General features: G+C 41.3%; 1 protein-coding gene across 1 annotated transcript in view; it reads right to left on the bottom strand.

The window, feature by feature from the left end:
- nectin1b (nectin cell adhesion molecule 1b) overlaps positions 1 to 18,168 on the bottom strand; it is a 107,516-nt gene that overhangs the window by 19,016 nt on the left and 70,332 nt on the right. Inside the window, exons 2-5 of the mRNA XM_074679053.1 lie at positions 16,743 to 17,114; positions 12,798 to 13,097; positions 10,559 to 10,676; positions 4,116 to 4,267 (exon numbers count right to left, since the gene is read on the bottom strand). Coding sequence (XP_074535154.1) covers positions 4,116 to 4,267; positions 10,559 to 10,676; positions 12,798 to 13,097; positions 16,743 to 17,114 — 942 coding nt within the window. The remainder of the gene's footprint in view (positions 1 to 4,115; positions 4,268 to 10,558; positions 10,677 to 12,797; positions 13,098 to 16,742; positions 17,115 to 18,168) is intronic.

Below are 18,168 nucleotides of genomic sequence, written 5' to 3'. Positions count from 1 at the left end.
TTCCCAAGTCACAATTGGTAGGTTACTGTTTTTTTTTCCAGTTTCTTTGAAATTTACTCCAATCTGCAAGGTAAGAAGGTGATGATTAGCATATCATTTATTTGAATTTAAATGTTTTTAGAAGAATCCCAATGTTTCTGCTATTTACAGAGAAGCAGGTGATAAAAAGCTGCTTAGTTTGTGAATACAGAAGTTAGGTTCATTGTTTCCTCTGATAATTACCTTTGAAATGTTAAGTGACTAATTCAATTTCCCAATAAGCAGTTGATAGTTTGCTATTTGTTATTTAATTTCACCAAGTTCTTTAGCACAGAGTTTCTTTAGCACATGCAAAATGATAAACCTTTGTGATTAGGCCTGTAATGTTTTATATGATACCACTGAAGGCTTCAGATGTGATATTCACCAATGTACAGGGAATACAGGCGCACTGCAAAACAGAATCTGGCCAGCAGTAATTGCTAATTTTCACCAAGTTCTCATGAAATTTCGGGGCTTATTTAAAAAAAATAAAAGAAAAAAAACTTTGTCTAATTGTTACCTAAGTGCGATGAAATTTGTGGACCTCGAAAGTAAAGTGTTTCCGAAGTAAATGTAAAAAAATACTATCAGATTATTCTGCAACTCTGCGTGGATTCAACTATATTTTAATATGTCATTTATCATCAGGCCTGGCCATGTGCATTTAATTTGCTGGCATAGGGTCCATTATCCCCGTTCCAAAAGAACAACAGAGTGGACTAAATGCAGCTATAGCTAAAGGAAAAACTTTTTAGAGGCTAAACGAGAAAGAATAAAGCTTTTTGCGTGGGAGTTATTTCCTCTGCTGATGAGTCTCGATTAGATGTTTGTTATGAAGAGTAATAAATTGTTGGAAGACGGGAACTTGCTGCCATGGATGGACGTTATTGATGCAGTCACATCGGCTACAGTAGCTCATATCAACGTTAGCAACAATGGCGAGTGAAATTGTTTGTCTTATTATTAGCAACAATGTTCAAAACACCATCGACAAACATGTCACCAACACACACACACATGCACATGCGCACACACTTCTAACAGTGTTAGCTTGGTTTCACTTCCTTGGCTTCATGTGCAGTCTTTAAATGATGGATAAAGTTAGACGTTATTCCCTCTGTTTTGTTTATTTTAGCGCCGCATATCCTGCATTGCATCGTTCCTTCTTTTTTCAGTTGGAGTGGAAGGTTTGAAACACAAACTGCTCTACTTTTGGAGCAGAAGAACTGGCTACAGGCTTGGAGGCAGTCGCCATTATTAGCTAACAACCGCACTGTGTTGTGTGTGCCTATTGGCTGCTTGTGATCTTGTTACACACCTGTCTCCAGTCAATCCATCAACCAATCAATCAATAAAAGTGTGAATCTATAGTAGTCCAACTCAGCTTGTCTCAAGTCAATCAGAGTCTGAAGTCATTGTCAAGTCTAGTCTAGTCTCTATGACTGGTCCAATTGTCTGCCTGCAGGCTAAAAAAAGTCCTGCTGACACTTGAATTATTGACTCAAAGAACAGAAAAACTCCAAAACCCAGCAAACTGTGCCCTTTAACAAACAAAGAAGGATTAATTCATCACTCCTCAGCAGTTCCTCTGTGAGCTTTTGAACAATCCTGCTGCAGCTTTCGGCTCTGGTCACCTCTCGTCTCTGCAGAGAACACTTAGCTAACATAACCGAGGCCCTCTGCTGCAGCCTTGAACAGCAGCCAGGAGCCGACTTTCTCACCTGCCTCGTCTCAGCCGGGCCCGTGCGAGGCTGCTGGGAGGCACAAAGATGCTCTTTGAAGTTAATGAAGCATCAGCATACTCCTATACCTCCACCACCGGGTCATTATGCTCAGCCAATGTCAAGGCTGCGCAGAGAACATCAAAGAATTAACAGGAAGTGCCGTGTCCGCCCCCTCGAGTTCACCTCGGAGAGGCTCGGCGGTGTTATCATAGCGGACAGAGATTCCCACCAGCTGATCCACGGTCACAGGGTTCCTTCTTTTACATGGCATTATACGCTGACAGGGACACATCAGGACAGAGAATCCCATGAGTGGGGTCTACCTTACACCTGTCTGCACACACAGCCGTCCTCTTTTTCAGCTTCTGCAACTTGACAGGGCGCCATGTTGGATCTGAAGCTGTGCTGAGCTTTAGGAGGGAGGCTGGCTCTCCTCCTGCTAACTTGTCACTGTTACTATGGGAACTGGCAACATGCTTTAAAGGCTTGTACGGGACCATTTGAGGATCCTAAACACAAATTCAAGACTTCTGCAGTCCAACGCTGTAAATAAGCGTATTACTACGGAGGATACAAACAAGCCGCTGTAGCATTTAATATTCAGGGTATGTGAGGCCATGTTGGTATGCGGTATAACTCCTAACATCAAGTTCTTTCACCCAAAGGAGAAATGACAAGCTTTCAAGAGTAAAATCTCAGCGTTAATGGGTAATTGCAGGTCTCTAAACAATGTGTAACAATTAAGTGTTGTAATTATTGCAACATTCAGATTAAGAGGAGGTAACAAGTGCGTCCCGCTGAGAGCCAAGATTGTTTTCACAGCGTCAGGATCGATCATTACATTTCCTGAAACCTGCCGCTGAACAATCTTTAAACCTTGAGGAAAAAAAAGGGAGAAAGGAAGAAAAAAAGAAACAGTAGCTAAAAATACCGCCGTTTAAACACTGACAAATTGTTACTGAATGCGCTCGCATTATGAACCCACGCATTGTTCACCTCACTTGCTGAATAAAATTATACAAACAAATGATGAGAATAAACAGAAAGACTTCAGGGACAATAGCAACGTGGTTTGTTAATTTAAGCAATCAATGAAAAAGCAGAAATAGAAAATGACTCTTGTGCCTTTGTTTTGCTTTTTTGCAGAGAGAAACGGCACTTTACGCCGAACAGTACAAACGCTTTTCAACACCATTATTCAACAGGAGCTGGTGCGGGGTGATTTCCTGACAGCAGATTACTTCCTCACTTTCCTGTCTGATGCGAAACACTGCTCATGCTCCTTTGAGATTTTTATTATCCCACTTGTATCCCGCCTACTTTGTATTGACAACTTCTCACAGAGGAGGTAATGATATCACATCCTTGCAAAGCAGCTTTGTCCCACTTCTAACCCGTACAGTAAAGGAAAAAAAAACACGCTGAAAGAGAGGAAACAGGAAGGTATGCGATGATACTGTAAGGCACAGCTGTTCACTTCACACCAAGCGCAGCCTTCTCAACATGAGTCAACATGCAAAGCAATGCAAGTTAGAACGACCCCCCCAGCTTCCCAGAAACAAGGCAGCACAGAGAGGAAGAGGAAAAAGTCCAGTTCAACCAGAGCAAAACTGTGACAGCCTCCCAATACCACACACACACAGCTGGGACCAATAGAGGATGATTCCCACTTCTGTTGAACATTTAGCGAAGTGAAATCTGGTATATATTGAAGTGAAAAATATTGTCTCCTATGGATAAGGACCCAGAGGAACCACAGTGCGTGTGTGCCAACAATTATGCGGAGGGCGAGGGAGCTGAATCAGTTTTGTTCAGCATTTTGTTTTCCTCAGAAGAGACAAAAGAGCCAGCGACGAGCTCGGCTACAGAAGAGGCTGTTTGGAGAAATGTGAGCGTGATGCGAGCAAACTATGATCAATACAGCACCCTCACCTCAAACCCCCATTTTTCCTTGATGTTATTTTAAGCGCTGATAATAGGCCTGCTTTATATCGCTCCCACACATGTGCCTGGATGCGAGGCAGGGGCTGGGTGGGAGGGGGCGGCTGATGCGTTCTCACACTGTGTGCTGGAGCACAAACACCAACACAGGCGTTTTTTTTTTTTTTTTTTTCCCTCCATCTCGATGCAGCAGGGGGTCGCACAGCTGGGGCAGGTGGGAGCTGCACTGAATCACACTCACACACACACACTGTGCTACAATCAGCTGGTTCCTACACGTGTAAGGTTTGTCTTTATTTGTAGGAATGGGGGTCTGATGGTGCTTGATAAAATCCTCAGCAGGGTGCTGTGTTGATTCCAGCCATGCCAGAGTTTGAGAGCCAGAGAATGGAAAACGACCGCTTATGTAAAGAAAAAAATAAAACCTACCTGTGATGTTGACGTCCACGATGCCGGTGCGAGTCCCGATGCCGTTGGTGGCGTCACACACGTACGTCCCGGCTAAGTCGTAGGTCACAGGGCCCTTGAAGAACAGAGTGTTGTTCTTGATCTCCACATTACTGGGCAGGGAGCCGTTCAGACTGCAGGGAGAGAAGAGAAAAGGAGGTAATAACACAGACACTGTAAAGAGACCAAATTACTCCACACACAGCAGAACAAAGTGACGGGTCGATACAATAGATAAAAATCGATTATTAAAAGCGTCGACAACATTTTTCCATAATTGATGCACTATGCTGCGCCATTCCTGTATGAGTTACTCTCCAGTATATTTGTCTTCTTCCTTTTTTTCGGATTATTTAGCGGTTGGCAACTAGCTGAAGGTGCATTACCGCCACCTACTGGACTGGAGTGTGGATTAACTGGGCTGCGGGGCTGTTTGCGTCACATGTAAACAGATCAGCGTGGTGGAGGAGAAGCTGGTGGAGAAATTTAACACAAATGATCCTGCCAATACTTGACTACGCTGACTTTGTTTTTCAGAATACATCAGAAACAAATTTTCATCCTTTTAATGTAGTTTATCACAGTCTCTGTCGATTCATTCTCAGATTTCCACATAAAACTCACCATTGTCTACTGTATGAGCCCTCAACTGGTTATCACTCAAATCCAGAACGCAGTTTCACTGGATCCAGCTTATTTTTAAATGCAGTTATTTTATTTTTCCATTTTATTTGAAGCAGTTCTCAATACCATTAACACTGCAATATAGACTCCAACATACAAGCAATTTTCTTTTTTTTTTGTTACCCCCAGAATCACTGAAGAATTTGGCCATTGTGCTTTTAAGCCCCAGCTGACTGGAACAAGCTCCCTAACTCACTAAGGTCAATTACATCCTTTCCTGTCTTTAAATCTCATTTATTCACTTATCTACGAATTCCCTGCTCCTGTTTTTGATTTTGCCCTTTATGTTGTTGCCTTTGTCCAACTTATCTATTCGTTAACGTACTTTTGTCTGTTTGAAAAACATTACTTGGTTGCTGCAATTGTGAGTGACTGAGCATATGAGAGCACTGTATGGGTGTGTAAGTGTGTCTGCTGGTGTATTTGTACTCTGTTATGTTGTTGTGTACAGTATTTTTGTTGGTCCATCTCAAGGGGCTGTCCTTCTAAATAAATGAAATGAAATTAGCAAAAATGACCTTGGATGTCACGGTAGTACAACTGTATGATCCAGCACTTAAAACGCAAACATGTTGGGCTCAGTCAGGGAGCTCAACAGTGAGATGAGGAGCTAGAAAAATCCCACAACCACACCTTAAATATGAAAACCACGAGGAGTTCATTTAATCAACGCTAGCATTAGCGTTAGCTGCTACAGATAGTGGTAGGGCAGAGGGGGTGTACTGTTTGACCTGCAGGTGAAAAGACTGAGGACACGTTTTTCTTTATTTGCCTTTTTGGCCCATTAAGTTCTTAATCTGATGAAAAAAAAATATCTTCTATTATTTTGTCCATACTGTTGATTCTTGAAGTGACAATACATTCATATAATTTGCAATACTTTATAAATGTAGCATCTGGTCAGCTTAAACCATGCTCAAATATGTAGTTTCATTGTATATATCTTTAAGCAAATAGTCATCAAATAAAACAACAACGCATGTTTTACTATTATGCATTCGCATCCTATTTTTTTTCAATTCATCGATTAATCGTAAATATGATCGTCAGAGTAATCGATTACTAAAATAACCGTTAGTTGCAGCCCTTAAACGCTCCTCTTCCAGAAGCAGGGAAGTGATTTAAACTGCAAGAAAAATACAGTCTCTGGTGCCAAACAAACCTGCATGTGTGTGTGAATATGTGTGTGTGTGTGTGTGTGTTGGGGTGAGATAAATACCAGGAATATTTGACAGCACTGTATTTCAGCCATCATCCATCAAGTCCAAACAAAATTATGAGGACAGGGAATCCCGGCAGGCCCGAACAGGTGAGACATAGCTGCTGCCCGAGGACACCGGCCCTTTTTGGCATGTGGAATACAAAACACTGACACGGAGGAGGGGCCGACTGAGAGGTGGTTTCTCCCCTCGACTACGGCGCCGTTCACATGGCTGAACTCAAAACTCAGGGGAGCTGTCGAGAGAGGCAGCTGATCAAGCGATAAATACAGAATCCACCAAACGCCGGGCTGTCGATGCGAGCCCCGCCTGATTCTCCTGCCTGAGGTGTTTGTCTTCATGCTCTGCTATCTCGGCTGCGTTCAGACCTGCTTGTGTCCTTTGATCAGGTCAGCACACTTTAAGGTCACGGATCACGAGCAAACTGAAAAATCTTGTGTTATCTGGAGGCTGAAAGAAGTATCCCGTTTCATGACAATTAGTCGTTTCCTGTCTCCTCGATCGGCTCCATCAGCCGCTGTAAATGGATCCAAGTCGAGCCACAAACCTGACTGATTACACCAAAACGCTCTCTGCTGTGACTGAGGCGACAGTTTTGGTTTCTTTAAACAACAAAGAGCTTCACAGACTCTCTTCCTTCGCTCTCAGTGCGAGAACATTTAAAAACAATGTAATGCTTCATTTATCACACAGAGAGAAAGACTTAATGACATTACGGAGAGGCAACAGAATTAGGCCTCATGCTTACAACGGCCACATATCAAGCACTTGAGCTGCACTAAACAGGCTCTTCAAAGACTCAGTGACGAGCAATTTGTTAATTAATCGATCATAAAATGTCGCTTAGGAGCAGCGGATGGGTTTATTGTGTCTTATTGGACACATTTTTCAGGTCAAGTCAGTTTGAAAGCTGCATGTTTGTCTCAGCGTCAACGTGTCCAGAGTTCAGAACAAAAGCAATATAAGGAGCTGCTCCTCAGACGCCACTCTGGTGATGGAGCCGCAAACAGGCGTCCATACTGTATGTCACGATTCAATAATCGGTTACCTCGTGAGCCGCCATCTAATGCTGAGTTCTGCAAAGCCCAATTGATTTGCTGCAGAATGAAAGGCTGGCAAACTGCGATTCACCACAGATCCTGCCGCCATGTCTGCATTTGTATGAGACATCAGAGTGTGTGCATGTGTGTGTGAGTGTGTGTGTGTGTGTGTGTGTAGGGAGCCTGAGGGCCAGTGAAATGAAAGACTAACAAACAGCTTGAGAGTGATGCAGATTCTTTGGTGCCTGGCTGGCCGACTCTTGCATGTGTGTGTGCGTGTGTGTGCAGATGTGGGTGTGTAGAGGGTTGGGTGAGGGGACTCAAGAATACAACACATCAAAGCTGCTTCCTGATTCACTATAAGCTGCATGATGGTGTGGAGGAGGCAGAGAAAACATACTGTGTGAGCTTAAAGGCCAAAATGTTTCCCTCCTGCATTTCTAATCAGGTCTAAAAATACGAGACCTCACATGAAACAGGCAGCTGATTAGACCCAGTGGTGAGAATTGTTAAGAAAAGGAAACTGAGATGGATCTTCTTGACTTCAAAGTCTGTTAAGTAGCAATAAAGGATGGTTTCTGTCATCAAATGTTCATCGGGCATCTGTCTTTGATGAGCAAATGACAACATTAGCAATACTCAGCGACTGCTTATGATAAAAAAAAACAAACAAAAAAAACAAAAAAAACAAACAAAAAAAAAACACCAGCTCCCACGGGCTGAGACGACACAGATATGATTAAAAAAGAGCGTTGAGTTATCTTTGAGTTAAACCCAACAGGAGGCTTTTCACTGACACAAACAATACAATAACATTTACACAATGGAGATGAATAATAGAGCTATAAGCTTTAATAAGAAAGGGCTTTGAGGTGATCTTCATACAATAACACTGCTGTTCTATTTATTGAATTTCATCCCTGCGAGTAGCTGCAGATGCTTTCAGAGTTTGTGAGGGAAAAAAATCCTTCAAATCTTTGGATATAAGTAACATTTGTGATGATAATCAAAAACGTCTCTCACTTTCTGCTCTTTCTGCCCACTGCAAACTACTATACCCAGTTAAAACAGACTCCATGATGAGTGTATAGGCTAAATAGAGCCCTAAAAAGGCATCTGAGAAACAAACAAGGAAGTTCAATCAGGGCATGTGTGTGTCTCTCTTTGGAGATTCTGCTCCTTCAGTCTTATTTCATACTAACCTACTTCGACAAACAAAGGCTGTAGCATCATGCTAATTTTCTTTGAGGTTTTTGGAGTAAGAAACAGGCTAGATTTACTAGTTATACTTCTTTATGATCTACAAAAGCAAACAAGACCTTCAGCATCAAGGATGATATCTATTATGTCGTTTTTAGTGCCTGAAACTGGTGCTATGGGTTGTTGTCAGTCAAGCAACTGAAGAAGCACTACTTTTTAACATATCTGCATGAAACATGATCAGGATTGGGAATTTCTGTCGGTCTAAGCGGTTCAGCATGGATCAGTACAGTTTGGTACGGGTCAGATCGGAAAAGTCTGATCTTATTTGCTTTCCCACAGTGAACCATGCCCTACTTGGTGGGCAGTGTGACGTCAGCATTTCTACCGAAAACTCCAGCTTACTGTTTACACGGCAACAGTGGCTGCAGTGTTTCAGAAAAATCCACTTTGGGGGCCGTCTTCAAAAGTTTGCATCAGCTAAAAGGTCGTTTTTGTGTAAACGCAAGGCCAAAACACAACAATATTTTTGGGTTTCATCCTAAAACTGTTGGCCCCTGACGAGATAAGCCAAGAACACTTTGTCTTCAAATGGCGCCAAAATAGACACAAATGAGCGGTTTTCAGAGAAGCTTGACAGAATAGTTTTCTAGAACCTTTCTGCAAACTCATCAACTCACAGGAAACAAAGGGTTAAAAGTGAATCCAGATGGTTCCGTTTAGCTTTGTGATGTTTCTTTTATCTCCCAGAATTCAAAACTGAACGTACACATACATATATCTTCTTATGTGTGCTTGTGTGTTTGTGTTTCAGTGTGACGCAATCCTGCCGGCCTGTTCTGGATCGTTCCGTCACAGCCTTGTGCTGACCTCCACAGCGGAGCCCAGGGGAACCTTCACAACAGATTTGGCATCTCATTTTCAGTGCAGCGATGGCCGTCCCCTCGTATCTGTCAGCACAGTGCCCTCGTCTTTCCAGATCACATCTCCTTACCCTCCTCCTCCTCCTCCTCCTCTCTTTGTCTCCTTATCCTTCCTTATCTGCCTAAATCTCTCTTTGCCCCCTTACGAAGAGAAAACCCCAAACAGGTCAAGTCTTCTCCATCTTGTCGTCTTGTTTTGCCGCTCTCTGTGTATCACTGTTTCTGCCCTGAGAGAGAAATCCATGCAAACGGGAAAGAGGGGGAAAAAAGACTCCCAATGCCTCATTAAAATCCAACAGCGGCCTGTGGAGTAGATACAATGAGACCACAATGGTCTATTAATCCACTTCCACTCATGTCCAATGACATATTTCTCAACTCATCCTTCACCAAGCAATTACAGGACAAATTGCTACATTTATCTCTCAATTTTACCGTATAATGCTTTCATTTTAAACGGTGATATGCTCGGAAAAGTTTGTTAATATTCAAAAGGGATTCTTTTGTATCTGATGGTGAAACGCAGTAAAAAGTTTGATCAAGGCAAATTGCACAAAACATTTCTTCTATGGAGTTGTTGTTTTCCCTCCATGTCTCTGCGCTTATATATTCAAACAGCGTCATTTCTGCATGACCAACTTTCATGCCATTACTCAAAGCAGAGCAAACTTGCGGTTATTTAGTGACTCCCCGAGGCCTTGAATACATGTTTGTATCTCGTCTTGCTCATGTATTTGCAGTGATAGTCTCAGAGGCAGAAACACTGATGTCAGCCCTGCGGTATGTCAGTCTAATCCAGGACTTTTAGTCCAGTGCTTTCAGTTTTAGCTGCCTCTTCTGTGTGTCTGCTTTCTCCTCTCTCCTGAGAGCACAGCAGCTCTGTCCTGCCCCTCTTACCTGTATGCAGGTCCTCACACTTCAAAGCAAAAAGCCCCAAAGCAAAGCGAGCTGTGGTCTGTTTGCATTTATCTCTGTGTATCTGTGAGTATCAGGCAGATAGGGGTGTGTGTTGCTGCAGTAATAGGCCCATTGTGCTCTGCCGCAGGTCTGAGTCTTATCTTCATTACACGTTTTATAAACAAACAACAAGCGGAGCCACATATCTGGAGATGATGGAGGGAGTTGCTGTGTTTTTACCTCTGAATATGACTCCTTCTTTTGTTTATATGAGCTTTAAATCAAATGTTTGCTCCATTTTTATGAATGCATTCCATAAGATAGCTCTCCTGTTTCTTTGTAAGCCCTTCACACACACATACACACATAAAACTCTTTCCTTCTGTCTCAAAGTAACACGTAGTCATGCTGTCTGGTCTGGAGAGCCTTAAGAGCTTTTGTTAGGGTTTAGTCAGACTCACAGTTTCCACTGGTAGATGGTGACAGGGGGGTTAGCATCAGCCCTGCAGGTCAGCTGGACGTTCTGACGGTTCAGGTACCAGTTTCCATCAAAGCCTTCGATCTTCACCTCAGGTTCATCTGCAACAAAAAAAACACAGGAAATGCTGCAGTCAGCTCACCCCAACACAACATGATCCATCCTTGATGCTTTCAGCTGGTTCAGCTGCGCTACTTCCTCGGCCTCTGGAAATCAAGCTGCACTGCAAAAAACTGAAATCTTATCAAGTGTTTTTGTCTTATTTTGAGTAAAACTTGTCTTATTATTAGACATGCACCAATCAATCAATGCTGATTTCCTTAATTTTGGGGGATCGGTCATTGGCCCATCCTTACATATTTAACTGATCTTATATACCTCTGGGAAGGTCTGACAGGCAGCCATTTATGCTTTTTGCTCTGAGACCTAAAACATAGGACACTTTATTGGTTGTTTAAGTTAAAATATAAAGATTTTATTGTTTTAAAGGTATTGTTCAATGAGCTCTAACTTGCTTGTAACAAGTTAAAAAATCTGCCAATGGAATAAGAAAAATTTGCAAGAAAATTTGCTTAAAACCAGAATAACGTCTTAATACAAGAAACTTTTCTGTTGGCGGCGAATGAGGAAGAGCGGGGTGAGGAGGGGGGCGTGTTTGGGAGGTCTGTCCTTTAGGACTGATGGGGTGATTTTGTAATTAAAGGAAGAAGGAGGCTTCAAACGTATCGTTATCCACCAGAGACGTAGACTTCTTCTAGAAACTAGCTTTTTTGGGGTGTAACCGCTCAGATTGAACAGTTTAAGACTATCATTTGAAACGGAGAGGTCTTCATATGTTTTTGGTTTGCATGATGAGAATAGAAGAATTGACTGTTGTTACTTCCCTGCAAGACAGCACTGAGTGTTTCATGTCTCCGTGTCAAAAAAACTGTCTTATTACACTCAATATGAGCCACATTCAACTTATCAGTCCAGAAAACAGTCTTTGTTTCAAGCTATTAAAACACAAAAATGAGGTCTGAATCACTCGTAACAAGTAAAAGAAAACCTGCCAATGGAATTAGAAAAACTTTCCAGAAATTTAACTTGAAACTAGAATGAGGTCTTTATACAATTAACTTTTCTTTTTGTTCCATTGGCAGATTTTTTACACTTGCAAGAAACTCGGACCTCATTTTTGTTTTTAAATAACTCAAAACAAGACATTTTTCTGGATATTTTCTACTGAAAATAGGACAAAACCACTTGATAAGAGTTCGTTTTCCTTGCAGTGGAGGTGTTAATTTTCAGAATATTTCATTTTGTTTGGCCAATCCTTACATATAAAACTGGTCTTATAAACCTCCAGGAAGGTCTGACAGCCAGCCATTGCTGCTTTTTGCTCTGAGACCTAAAACTCAGGACACTTTATTGGTTGTTTAAGTTAAAACATAAAGATTTTACTGTTTCACAGGTATTGTTCAATGACTTTCAAGAAAATAAGATTGGAACATTGAAGGTATATGCTGTCAGTTATAAAAAATAAAAATAAAAATCGGTATCGACAGGTCAGGCTTTTTAAAGATCTTTGATTGGCCAGAAAATTGTGATTGGTGCACCCCTATTTATATCTATCAGTCCAGAAAAATGTCTTGTTTTAATTTCTTTTAAGACAAAAACAAGGTCGTCATTGCATGTAAAAAAAAATAAAAATAAAAATAAAAAAGGAAAAAAATAAATAAATAAATAAACAACATTTTTTCTGGGCTGGTCAGGTGAATGTGGCCATACTAAATCTAAAAAAACATTTTCTACTGAAAATAAGACAAAAACACTTGATAAGAGTTCTGTTTTTTTGCAGTGTGGGTAAGCAGGAGTCATTAATTTTCAGAATTTTTCATTTTGTTAGCAAAGATAAGACCTAAATAAGGTTTAGTTTGAATTTTTGTATAAAAAGTTGGATTCATGCAGGAAAAAGTTGTGCAGAAATATATTTCTGACATTTTAAAGTGGGAGTCTGGTACATATTCAGCTGCTCATTTGCTCTTTTCCTCTTGACTTCCTCCAAATGGAAAAGTTTCAGAGCCGTGTTTACAAGAGGACCCTGTTGACTGTAAACTGTGCTGATCAGTTTACACTTTCAGCAGGAAAATACTTTGCAGCACAAGGACGTGAGATCTAGGTGAAACATTTCCCACTAGATAAAAACAGTGATAATGGAGTGAAAAGAGAGCATTTTTTACACTGCACGTTGAGCACCACGCTGTCCGTGATCCTCTCGTTGCGGTACGTCACGATGCACGTGAGCTTCTGTCTGTGGGTCTCTCGGCTCGGCACCACCACGTAGTTGCTCCGTACGGTAACCGTCCCGTTCTGGTTGCGGGTCTCCTGGAAAGTTGCCTCTCCCTTCAACCTGGTGTCCCATTTGATCACACTTGGGGGCTTCCCGTTGGCTGAGACGCACGTGGCGACCGTCATTTTGCGTTTCTGAGCTCTTGCCACGATGGTGGGGGTTGTCAGGGTCATACGAGTCATGGGCCGAGCTGCGGAGAGAATGAAAGAGAATAAAGCAATCAAAGCGGTGAATAAAGCTCATTAAAGCTCATCAAACAGGATTAATTTGTTGTTTTTTCTACTTTCCTCCTTACGTCCATGTCTAAATGTGTCTTCCTCACCTACAATCAGCTTTGAAGTATATTAAACTGAAGGGATGAGGGATGAAAACAAGGTTGTAACTCAAATCAGGCAAAGTATTGCGTCTTTCTCTTCCTCAAAGCTGAGGCGGTTGTCAAAGCTCTCACAGATGTAGGACCCACTCGCCTACCCAAATGCACAGTCATCCAATTTGAATCCTTTGTGAGTTGCCAATTAGCAATCTACTCTTGGTACATCAAAAGGAAGGCTTGAGCTGGAGCGAATGCACAACACAGAGAGGGAAGGAGAGATAGGCCGTGAAGAGGCCTCTTTGAGCGCTGCGGCTCGGTTATCTGCACCCAGGTTTCTGCCGCTCACTGAGCCGCAGAAGCCTAAAAAGACCTGAGAGGCTCAGTGACATGAAATGGGGACTGGGAGCTGACAAGCAGCCCCGGCAACAGGGAGTACTTAAGCCAAGTGTTTTTTCTTTTACTGGGATTTAATGGAAAACACACCAACACTTAATTTCTAATTAGGTCTCTAATCAGAGGCAGCGCAAGACCTTTTCAAAGCTGCCTCTTTCCAAGATAAACTACATCTCAAGGCGCTCCTCTTTCTCCCTGAAGATGAGATTATTCAAACAAATTACATACTCTGAAGTGGCCTCATTGATTCCCGCCTCACCTGCCATTTTTATTGACTGCTCTCTGCAGCACTTTCCGATTTTACAAAGCAGTGTTAAAGGACGCGGCATCCCGGTCTTCACCTTTCAGAGTTTAGCCAAATGATTTTCTCGTGAACATGTCCTCTGAGGAATTAGAGCTCTGTACACTGTCCACCAATCACAGACTGGGACTTTCACTGTAAACAACGCGGTCTGAGCTGCAGCTTTTCACAGAGACGGAGCATCTGGTTTGAGGTGTTCAAAGGAACTCGGACTGGTTTATGACAGAGCCTGTAGCGGTGTAATGTGGGGGAAAGCTTTGAGTGGTTTTTGTGGCCTTTCACTTAAGAGGACTTTGTCCGTTTGACCCTGAGTCATCTGATTCGCTTTTTCTGCCTGCAGTCGAAAAGAAATTGAGGAGATGGATTGTGCATTCCTAGGAAACTCATCAGACGAGCAGGAGCATGTCCAAGGATGTTTCTTCTTAACCGGTTACATGAAGAAGCTTGAAAATGACCAGAGGTGTCAAGAAACACAGTAAAATTACTTGGTTACTTTACTTAAGTAGAAATTTGAGGTATTTATACTTTACCGGAGAGGCTGACTTTTTACTTCTACTCTTTACATTTTCAAACAAATATCTTTACTTTCTTCTTCCTACGTTTTGAAAATTGCCTCGTTACTCCTTTTTCATTTTGGCTTGTTTACATTCCAGCCTTTCATTCAAAACAAAAACAAAGACAAAAAATAAGGCAGGAATTTCTCATTAGAACATTTATTTAACCAAAGCCAGGTGAACTCTAAGGGTGGGAGAAAAAAATCAAAAATCGATATATCTGGAATATCAAAATCGGGATTCTTTGTCAATTTTTTTTTTTTTAGATTCAAATTCTTCATTTCAGTCTTTGTTAATAAACTGAATTGGAAAAAAAAGTTTCCTATTCTTTTTCAGCAAAGGGTAAAATGTTTCTCTCTGACTTATGTGATAAACATTGTATGGGAAAATATGGCTACTGATACAGTCTGTAGACATTATCATCATTTAACTTTGTCACATGATCTGGTGTAAACAAAGCAAACTAAAAATCGCAAAAACTGTTGATATCTAAGAATCGCAATTTAATTCAAACCAGCACCCCAAAAATCATCACTGAATCGAATCGCAAAAGTTAGTCAACGTGAAGAAGACCCAGTGCTGCACTCTGCTGGTACAAAACAGGAAATAGCACCCATTAACTAACAAGAAAATTATCTACAGTAACTTTAAACGACTTGTGCTTTGGTCTGGCACTGCATGGAAAAATAAAATTAACATGTCTTACATTTATCCCGATTTAATCATAGGGGAAACATTGCAGATATTGTGATAGCATCTAAATAAGGTAATCAAACATTTTGGCTAGCCTTGATTGGTCTAAAGAGATCTAGCCTGTGTTTAGCAAAACCCTATTGGTAAACACCAGCTGCTCCAAATTTTTCAAAATTAACATTTAGACAAAACTGTAGTTGTCATGGCCTTTACCCTCTGCACCTTAGGCCCCTGTAGCGTAGCCTAAGCTTTTGTCATTAATGGCAAATGTTGCCCCTACACTTTTATGCTTATATCTTAAAATCTGTTTTAACCATCTAACCATCTTTCTTTTTTTTATTTTTTTTTATTTAGTTTTATTGTATCTTATTTTATATCTTGTTATTTTTTGATTACCTTCCTTTTAACTGAGCTTCAATTGATTTCTTCTAATATGTTTTCTTTGTAAAGCACTTTGAATTGCCTTGCTGAAATGCGCTATATAAATAACTCCCCTTGCCTTTTACTTTAAGTAGTTTCGAAACCAGTACTTAAGTAAAAGGCTCAAGTTGATACTTCAACTTCTACAAAAATTTTTTTTAACCCTATTATCTGTACTTCCACTTGAGTTACAAATGTGAATACTTTGAAAATGACCAATTACGGAGCGAGGATGAGGAAACTTAAAGGAATCAGGCTGTGGTAGTTCCTGTTTTCACTATCACTTTGTTACCATGAATAAATAAATACTGAATCTTTCACTTGGTGAATAAGGAATTCCTGAAACAAACTTTAGGATTAAGTCTTCAGTTATGAGCTGGGGAAAACATTTTACAAACCGAGCGGATCATGGGGAAAATGAGAAACCACAAATCTGAAAGCAGAGTTTTTTGTTTTTTTTTCTCAGCTCATTTATAGTTGATGTTTTGGGGATCCATGTTTTCCACAGGCAGGGAACGGCTTGATGAAAATATTGATGCAGCTCTTAAAGAGCGAAGCCTTTAAAGTTTGTAATTTTTTTAACCTCACAGATTTTTCAGAAATGTAGATTTGAGTTCTTTTAATTTATATAATCTGCTTTAAGTATAGCTGCCGCTACAGGGAAGATGAATCGTGAGTGTGAGTTGTGAGTGTGTGAGTGAGTGCGTGTCACAATTTTGGTCCAGAGACTGCAAAAACCTGAAATCTTATCAAGTGTTTTTGTCTTATTTTCAGTAGAAATGTCTTTTTAGACTTAAAGCAACTTTTTGTCCAGAAAAAGTCTAGTTTCAAGTTTTATAAAGACTAATATGAGGTCTGAATTGTTTGTAACAGGTAAAAAAAAATCTTCCATTGGCGCAAGATTAAAGTTTACTGTATTTAGGTATTTCTTTAGTTATAAGCAAATTTTCTATTATTTTTTTCTTGTTTAATTGGCAGATTTTTTTTATTTGTTATAAGTAATCCAGACCTCATTTCTGTCTCTAAACAACTTGAAACAAGACATTTTTTTCTGGACGGGTGGGTTGAATGTGGCTCATATCAAGAATTGAAAGACAACTTTTACCTAAATTAAGACAAAAACACTTGATAAGATTTCATTTTTTTGCAGTGCAGTCTTACCGAACACCGTGAGGTTGACCGTGTTCTCCCTGTTCCCCGCGGGGAACGTGGTGTACTCGCAGATGTAAGCGGCTTCGTCAGACAGCTGCAGGTTGGAGAAGACGATCGTGGTATCCTCCAGCGAGGGCGTGCGATGACGCACTGCCGCCTGCTTGAAGCTCACCCGCTCCTTGAACGGCGGCAGCACGGACACGCCGAGAGCCGGGTTGGCGATGGCGACGTTCTGTTTGGTGCCGTTGACTTGCTTCTGCCAGGTGACTTGGGAGATCTTCACGGGAGGGTTACTGTTGATGAAGATGCAGCGCAGCTCAACTTGTGAACCCACAAAGCCGGACTTACTGGAGTCCATCTGTACCATCTGTCCGTGGCCGGCTGGAAGAAAGAGACAAAGAAAGGGAGAGGAAAAACATTTAATTACGATTAACAAGAGTCCCAGGCGAAGCAAAACACTCGGGTCGATAGCGAGTACATGCACTGAAACCAAAAGAGTCAATTCAGCCTGTGAGGAGTACATACATCCAGCCATACACTCCTACTTTGTTCCACAGCCTGCTCCATAAAGCCTACATCAGAGCAAAGAGTTTCTACATGGTGGAAAAGCAGCAGCAGTTATTAACATAATGGCCACATCCATACAGGCCTGTCCCTGCAAACCAGGGTCCTGTTTCTGATGAGATGGAAGGACCGAGCGAGAACCAATGCATCACTAATGAATGAGTACAAGGGCAGCGAGTTGGAGCCAAGTCATCGTCTGCCGTTCTGCCCTCCACACACCCACCCGGCAACACACACCAACACAGCAACACAGCCAGGCCCATTGTCATTTTAATTACTTTTTACTCCCTAATACTTCAATGAGTGCCTGGAGCTCCCATTAAGAGAAACAATGTGGAGTCCGGTGTAAGCACTCAAAACAGCAAGAACCCACACACACAGGCTGTGTAAAAAAAACAGTCATTATTTCCCTTCCTCCCCCCGCCAGTCTGAAGCTGAGCGGAGTTGGGAATTAAAGAGGTCAATTATTAAAGACAGACTTTCTGAAAACTCGCCTGTGGTTCACTCTTACATAAATTTGTTGACCTCTTGATTAACTCAAGTGTCAACATAAGCTGCTCCTGCTCAGCCCGTCTGTTGTTCTTTCAAGCTTGGAACAATTAGCCCAAAGAAAATAAACAGTTTTGACAAAAAATGATGAATAATCAGCCCCCCTCCAGTGATTTATGGAGCAATCAGTCAAACATTTGCTTCCTTCAGATGAAGATTTGCTGCTTCTCGATGTTTTTATGGCTTTGGGTTTGGGTTTGGATGGTGGTGTGGGCTATAAAAGGAATTTAAAGATGCTTTTGGAGCCAAAAATGAAGATTTCTAACAATTTTTTGGCATCTGAAGAGGAAAGTTTCCAGAGTTGACTGTATTAATGTGTTTG

Source organism: Halichoeres trimaculatus, unplaced genomic scaffold, assembly GCF_033239565.1.
Source record: "Halichoeres trimaculatus isolate MK-OKI-2021-1 unplaced genomic scaffold, fHalTri1.1 fHalTri1_scaffold_9, whole genome shotgun sequence".
NCBI lineage: Eukaryota > Metazoa > Chordata > Actinopteri > Labriformes > Labridae > Halichoeres > Halichoeres trimaculatus.
Note: the sequence above shows the minus strand (reverse complement) of the source record. Positions and strands in the feature narration are given on the sequence as shown.